Raw genomic sequence first — 7,920 nt, 5'->3', positions numbered from 1 at the left:
ACCTGTGCGGCGCGTTTGCCTCACGCTCAGCTTACGCTGCTGTGATACTCACGTGTAGCTTACACTGCCGTGATACTCATGCGCTGCCGTGCTTCGGAGGGCTATCTGCCACCACAAGCAGCAGTTTCAGGATCTACGGCATTGGGTCTTCCAGATCCGACTGGTCTCCTCTCCCCAGATGTGGCGCATGGCCTGCACGAGCCGCCACTTCTAGTAACTCTTCCTTGCCAGTGATTCGTCACAAATTTCGGATGCTACACTATGTTTCCGCTTTCCCTAACTAAGGATCGAGTGAAAGTGGATGTGATAGTCCATTTTGGCTAGTCCAAAATAACACTTTATAGCACAATCCTTTATACTGTAGCTTCTAATTACAGTTTAATAGTCTGCTCATCATACTATTTAAAAACAATCACCAAGCAATCTTCCCTTTTGGGAATCAGGTGGGAGCCAATCTTTTGGCTCTAATCACCTACTTTGTTTTTTTGCTTTTATGTTGTAATGTGTGTTGGTTTTGAGAAGACCGTAGGGAATTCTCACCCCTATTAAATTTGTATCTTGTAACTGATAGTTTATCTATAAATATCCTATTTGATGAGGAAAAAAGAAAGAATAAGAGAAGATGTGAAAATCTAAGTAAAACTTCATTTGGATATGAGCACTTTTGGACCTCTGGTCAAGTTATTCAATAAAATAATAATAATCTGCCGAACAACCTTTATAGCATACATACACAGCAAAAAACAAAAAAAAAACAAAAAAATGGAAAAAGAAAAAAGGAAAACTCTAAAATAATCGGTCGGTTATTCGGGTAACATAAATACCCTTTATGTTGGTAAACGTGATCAGGCCGGGTCGGAAGATTATTCGGGTCGATTAACAGTGCTAATGGAACCTGTACAGTTGCAATATGCGAGATGCCGAGAACGGCAAGCTGAAGTTCATATTCATTGGCAGAGAATGACTCCTTGTGGATAAGGGAGAAACAAATGTTATAGAACTGAACATTGTACGAAGACAAAGGGACATCAAATGTATGGAGAGCATATGTTGGGAACTCTTAAAAGATACTCAAGAATTACCCTGCAATTCTTTGAAAAGGGCAGACTACAGAATGACCAAGGCATCAGAGATATTTGGGTTCAAAGAGAAGTTCGAGAGGATAGGCTACCTCTGAATCTCTTATATGCCCGTTATCCTTGTTTCTTCTTCTAAGTTCCAATATAGGAAACAATAGAAGAAAGAATTGATCTGTTTCAAAGGCTAGCATCGCACACCGACTGCACAAACTTCTATTTACTCGATGGATAATATTTAAGAATAAAAATAAATTGATTTATTCCTCGTCATATCCATATGGGCTTGCAATGAACTCATAGCTTATTGCTTACAGATTAAATAGGATCGTTGCCCCCTCGGGGGATTATACAACACCAAACTGCTGCACGCGTGCTACACTTAAAATTACAAATTGGTAAAGCTCTTGCCGACAGACTTTAGGAAGACCAGGAGCAGAAGAAGAAAAATACAGGCTAGTACAGGGTAATCGCCAATCGGTATCTGGTACAAAAATTGCACACAGCTGAGACTAAAAGCAGCTTCAGATATCAAGTCACGACTTACAAAATGCACGGAGTGTTTCATCCAGGGCCTTTCTATCATAATCACCGGTGAAAACACAATTGCCTAGAGGACCTTTTAAAAGGATCAGCCTCAGTAGCCCATCGGCTACCTTCTTATCAACCTGCCATACCAAAAGGACAGAGGCATTAAGGATGAGACAAACCAATCTCAACTGCAATTTATAATGGCGGCCTCACTATCCTACCGCCATAACAGACTTGAACATTTCCACAGTCATGGTGTTGGGAGGAGTGGTAGGCAACTTAGCCTGCTGTAGAATGTCGCGGGCTCGCTTCACAATAGAATCATCAATCCAACCAAGGCGATATGACATGTCAACAGCCATGACCTGAAAATTGGAAAATAACCTCCTTTAACATAAACGTGGGACATAGGAAGAGCAATGCCTGGTAAGGAAAGAGCACAATACCGTGCCAGCAGCAACAGCTTCTCCATGGAGCCACTGTCCATAGCCAAACCCAGTTTCTATTGCCTAGAAAGATGTGGCACGTGATGAGAAAGGATTAAAAAAAGGACCTACTTCTGACGGGAAAATACAGAATATACTGATATCCCTACAATGGCCTAATTACACATACATCTCAAATAATAATAATAATAATAATAATAATAATAATAATAATTATGATTATGATTATTATATAATTTGAGTCGTACGTTCAAACTGTAAAATGTATACGGATAAACTTTACAAGCTGGAATCCACATGTTAATATTAGTTGCACATTTGCACAGAGAGATAGGAAGCCAACAAGGCAATTCCCTAAGATAACTCCAACCAAAGCATTATAGAACATAATAACAAAAAACATAAAAATAATTATATAAAATCTCACCCATGCAAGTAGACAACATAAAATGCGGTCAATGATTAGCACAAGAAGCATCCACATCACAATCATTCAATCATAAGCTAAAATAATTCCCTCTAATACTTTTCGGATTCCATTAAAATTGATAAAGAAGACCAGAGAAATTTAACGAGTATGATGCCCCAAAATACTTATAATTAAGCCAACATCAGAGAGATCACTTTAAAAAAAAAATGTCAGTGGATTGACCATTGTTGGGCATCTACAGTTTCTACAGACATTTTTTTTTTTTGACGCAGTTCTATAACATCAGGTTGGTTAAAGATTTTGTAGCCAACAATGGTTAAATTGGATCCTGGTGAGAGTGCCTGAGGCAGAGGTGAACCAGCCCAACAAATCGCCAACAACAACAGCATGTGCATGATTGGTATCCCTCAAGTTCTACCCTATCTAAGAAACATCACCAACATCAACAGAGTACAAAAGCAAGATTAGTTTGTCTCACTTGATAAAATCCCCTGAAAAAATGCATACTACTTTGAAAAAACTTTATAGCTTTTCTCAATCCACTCCAGTGAAATGCAGTGGAGCAACTCTGCCAACTCATATTTATTAGAGTTACAGATTAGTTGAGTCAAAACAAATGCTCACATAAACTAGAATTGCTAAGCACAAAGCTTGCAGTTGTGCATGCTAGAATAAATACTATTAACCAATAACTCACATGGCCAAATGTATGTCCCAAGTTCAGGGTTGCCCTCAGTCCACTTTCCTTCTCATCTAGGGATACGACCTCAGCCTTGTTTTCACATGATCGTTTTATAGCATAAGTCAGTGCACTTGGATCCCTGCAATGAACTAATCCATTATATTCATGCATGATTGTTTACTATGGTAAAAGACATAATAATTGCACGAATGAGTAAGCATGTCTAAAAAATTAAAAATACAAAAAGTAACCTGCAATATGCAGAGAAAAGACAGCATATAGTAAAAGACATAATAATTGCACGAATGAGTAAGCATGTCTAAAAAATTAAAAATACAAAAAGTAACCTGCAATATGCAGAGAAAAGACAGCATAAGCCAAAATGCACTATAAAGCTACACTAGAACAAGATTAAAATAAAATATAAACATTCCAAAGGCCTTAAAGAACCACCAATATTCAGAATGTCTTTTTGAACAAGTTTTGCCAATGTTTCATTTCTCACGAGATGTTTTCTTTTCATGAAAATACTCAAACAGGTCATTGTCATAGGTTGGAAGTTTTTTCCCTAATTGTATTTATACCTAGCCATTAATGCCTGCATATTCTTCTCCTGCCACTCAAAAAAATCAGCATCCCTAATAAGCCCATATTTTATAACCTCAGCAAGCCCCGATGCCAGTTCCCTATCTGGCAACGTGTTCAATGTGTCTGTGTCTATAAGTACACATTGAGGTTGGTAAAAGGCTCCGATCAAGTTCTTCCCAAGGCGATGGTTTATCCCAGTTTTGCCACCAACAGAGGAATCCACCTGGAAAAAAAAAATACCATTAAAAATATACAATAATGAAGGAATTAAAAACATTAATGTGAATACTTGAGGGGCCTAAAAATAAATTAAATAATTTGACAGACCTGAGCCATAACTGTTGTAGGAATCTGAATGAAATTAACACCACGGAGAAAGGATGCAGCAGCAAAGCCACACATGTCACCAATCACGCCACCTCCAAGGGCAATAAATGTACAACGTCGGTCCAATCGTGACTCAATGGCCTTGTCAAAGATTTTCATAAGAGTATCCTATTGGATAAAATATGCAATTAATTGATTAATGGAACATCCATTACACCCAAACACAAAAGTCAATTTCAAACCTCAAAATACTAACCATGTCCTTGTATTTTTCACCATCCGGTAAAATAACACTCTCAACTGACACATTTGGGTTTCCCTTAGTTAAAGCTTCAACAACCTTATTCAGGTAGAGGGGTGCTACTGTGTCGTTAGTGACCACAAGAACTCTCTTCCCATGAACATGCCTATGACATAACAGTCAACTGATTATTGACAAATCTGCAATAAAAAATAAAAAAATAAAAAAATTTGCAAGCTTTTCTAAATATTAAAGCAATTTGGGTCCGTCAGCTGATTTTGCATTCACTGCACGAAAACTTCTAAAAATGCACTACAAAATTTCTAAAGAACTTCTAAAGAGAGCATAAGCCAAAATTCACTATAACATTTTAATATATTATTCGATGCTACCTTTTCACCAGAATAGAAGGATCTTTCGGTTCTATGAAAATCCAAATAATAATTCAAACCAAAGTAACAAATTCAAGAAGCATTAACGGGTATTCGACCTAATTCATAGTGATTCCACACATGATATTAACCAATTCGCTCAGACATAACAAGACTTCGTTTTTCTTCTTCCTTTTGTTTTGGTTTGATGCAATTGTAGCTGGAAAGCAGAACGCAGGAATGTAACACGGAGATTGAAGAAAACTATTAAATCAAGTATTTTCTCAAAATAGACATTAATCAATAGAAATAAGTATAATCAAGGAGTACATTTAGATTAACTGAAATACCTCTGTAGAAGGTGAGGTTGATCAAGAAGTCCCGATCCGATGTAAATCGGGTAGCTGCGGTCGCCCAAAGCGACGTCCACAGTTGTTGGAGCTATAGGATCCGTCTTAGCCACTGATTGGTCCATAACCTGAGCCAAACTCGCGCGTATCCTCGCCGACTGCGCTCCTCGTTTCGCACTCGTCACCGAGCCCCCTCCCTGGCTCAAACTCAACTCGATCGAACCAGGAGAAACAAAGGAGGACCGGAGGGAGATCGAGTTAAGAGGGTTCTGAACGCGAAGAAAGAAGTCGGCCGAGTCGTTGGGTTTAGGGAAAGCGGAGCCCCCGGTTGGTTTAGATGAGACGGAAACAGAGAACGGATTCACGGTTGCAGCCATGGGCTCTGTTCCGGGCTCGAGTTAGAGGTTGGTGGGAGAGAGAGAGAGAGAGAGGAGTTGAGGCTGCGCTCGTTCGTCCGGGTGTGAGGTGGGATTTTTGTGAAAAAAGGAGAGGGTAGGTGAAGCGGGCGATTGGTTAAGGACGCTCGGACGCGGACCTACTTGTCCTCTTCCAGGGGACTCACCTGTCGGCCGTCGTCTTCTTCCTCCCCCCAAGTTCCAACTTCCATCCAACCTCCCATGTATAGACTTGGAAAGTTTGATAGCATCTGCAGTTCTGCCACCAAATTTCGCTAACCAAAATGTCAGTTGTGTTACAAGTGGTACAGACGTGAGATCGAGTTGGCGCTTATCGGGCATCATCTAAAATGGTATATGACGATTTTAAGAAAAATTCTAAACATAAGCACATATATCACACACAATCTATTTTTTAAAATTTTTTTATTTTTTTATTTTATCAAATGTTTGATATATAAATAATGAATAGAAAAATTAAATTAGTTTAAAAAAAATAAATCTAAACAAAAATTTAAAAAAATTTTAAAAAATAAAAAATATGAGGTGTGTGGTGTATGAGACTTATGAGTAGCAATGCTCCGATTTTAATATCATATGAAGGATAGTGATAGCACCCATTTACTACTTAAACGTATTAGGAATTTTTTATTTTTTTATTATTATTTTTAAGTATTTATTTAACATATTTAGCCATTAAGAAAAAATTTAAAAAATATATAATTTTATTAATAATCACTTCCTTAATCATTAAATAAAATAAAAAATTTAAAAAAAAAATCAAATACAAAATAAGTAGTAAACATTAGTAAAATAGTAGTAATTCTATAATTTTCCATCATCTAAAATGGGAAAAAAAAAATCCACTATAAAAAATTTCGTAGGGTTGTAACCCATCGGTCTAGTTTTTAAAATGAGAAAACCTATTCCTCCCGTTCCTCCCTCCCGCTTGACATGGAATGTCCACCTGGTCTGATTTTTAAATAATAACAAAATAAAATTTGAATGCACAATCTTCTTCTTTCCAATTTTTTTTTTCCCTCTTTTCCAAACTCATCGTCTACTAGCCAAACCCATAGATTTTTCTTTGAATCCAATCGCCTGCAAGCCATTTAAACCCATTGATTTTTCTTTGAATCCCATCGTCTGCATGCCAAACTGCATGTATTTGTCTAAAACTTGTTATTTTCCTGAGAAATTACTATAGGAACCATTTGTTTTTTAACATGAAGCTAACTTCAAAAATTTAATTATTTTTTATTCTGTCTCTTCGCCTCTAAAGAGATTTCTTTTTTCTTTATAAATTGAAGTGTTTGCGATTGGGTGGATCTTACGGTTCATACATTCTCGTCAATACGTGTTGCGTCTCCATGTTAATTTTCTTCTAAATATATAAAGTTCTTAGTTCTTGAATTTGCTTCTTTGTCTGACTGTTGTTGCTTTGTGTTGATGTCGGATCTACGTTTGCCTTTAGTGGTACGCACATTTTGACATTTCTGCTAGTAATTCTTTCACATTCTCTTATGTGCTAAAATCCATGTTTTCTGTTTGGCTGCGAGAAAATTGAGATGTTTATATTGTTTTCTTAGAAAACCCAGGATTCTTACTTAATCTTAGAATTTAAGAGTGGAAGTGTCCTTTCTTCAAAGACAATTTATTGGATCAAGTTTTTTGTGAATTTTTGTTTCTAAATTGGGAACTTCATTTCAAGGGATATTAGAGGCCGATGTCGTTGGGAAACTTACATGAGAAAAATGCAATGAAAATTGACCTTTTTGTTGAGGTGGATCAAGGGAGAACTCCCCAAAAATGATAAATGACCACCATGCTGTCACCGTGAGACGCCTATGCAGACCACTAACCATCACGGTTAACACCACCGTGAGCCAATGCCTTTCGGTTAACACCCAAAGAAAACGACCTCTATTTTCTTACACCCAAAACAGAGCATAAATCTCCCTCCGTGATCCACTGCACTCCTCAAGTCACCACAGCCATGACACGAACCACCGTACCTGCACCATACACATGATGCCAACCATGAGAAGTCATCCCCCCTGTTTTACTCACTAAAAACAAAACAACAAAACCTCCCCCTCACGTCTCAATTTCAGTCCTGTGACACATCGGTGAAACCAACAACTTCGCTAGCCCCTTCACCTCGCCTCTATCTCCACAAAAATGGCCGCCTATGCCACTCCACGTTCATCGTCCTTCTCATGGTAAGCCACCAACACCCTCTCTGTTTCTCCCTTTCTCGGCTTACTCTCTGTCTCTTTCTTCGCTTTCTATTTCATCACTCACTCTCTCGCTCTCTCTCTCTCAGTGCCAGCCGCTCACCTTGCCGACACAACCACCGCAACCACCTAGTTTCGCCTAGTATCTGCCACAATTTCTCCTCACAGTGAGTTTAGCCCTTGTCGAAGGTCTGGGATGGTTCCCTCATTTCAGAAACTTCATATTTTTTTAAAGTGCAACTTCCC

The 7,920-nt window shown here is 38.1% G+C and overlaps 1 protein-coding gene across 1 annotated transcript; it reads right to left on the bottom strand.

Annotated features, from left to right (window-relative positions):
- Positions 1–1,308: 1,308 nt before the first annotated feature.
- On the bottom strand, positions 1,309–5,757 carry LOC122318912 (3-dehydroquinate synthase, chloroplastic-like). Its single transcript, XM_043136662.1, has 8 exons — positions 5,043–5,757; positions 4,337–4,487; positions 4,081–4,248; positions 3,750–3,976; positions 3,181–3,304; positions 2,054–2,116; positions 1,829–1,972; positions 1,309–1,744 (listed from the first exon to the last, which is right to left on the bottom strand). The coding sequence occupies exons 1-8, from the start codon at positions 5,417–5,419 to the stop codon at positions 1,613–1,615; spliced, it is 1,386 nt and encodes a 461-aa protein (XP_042992596.1). The 5' UTR covers positions 5,420–5,757; the 3' UTR covers positions 1,309–1,612.
- Between the last annotated feature and the right edge of the window lie 2,163 nt (positions 5,758–7,920).

The sequence above is a fragment of the Carya illinoinensis genome, chromosome 8, assembly GCF_018687715.1.
Source record: "Carya illinoinensis cultivar Pawnee chromosome 8, C.illinoinensisPawnee_v1, whole genome shotgun sequence".
NCBI classification, from domain to species: Eukaryota; Viridiplantae; Streptophyta; class Magnoliopsida; order Fagales; family Juglandaceae; genus Carya; species Carya illinoinensis.
This window is presented reverse-complemented; position numbering and strand designations above follow the sequence as displayed.

Coding starts and splice junctions, on each gene's coding strand:
- LOC122318912 (XM_043136662.1), bottom strand. CDS start 5,419: ATGGCTGCAACCGTGAATCCGTTCTCTGTTTCCGTCTCATCTAAACCA. Junction 2,117..3,180: donor TGGGACATACATTTGGCCAT/GTGAGTTATTGG, acceptor ACATCTTTCTAG/GCAATAGAAACTGGGTTTGG. Junction 1,973..2,053: donor AAGCTGTTGCTGCTGGCACG/GTATTGTGCTCT, acceptor TCCAATTTTCAG/GTCATGGCTGTTGACATGTC.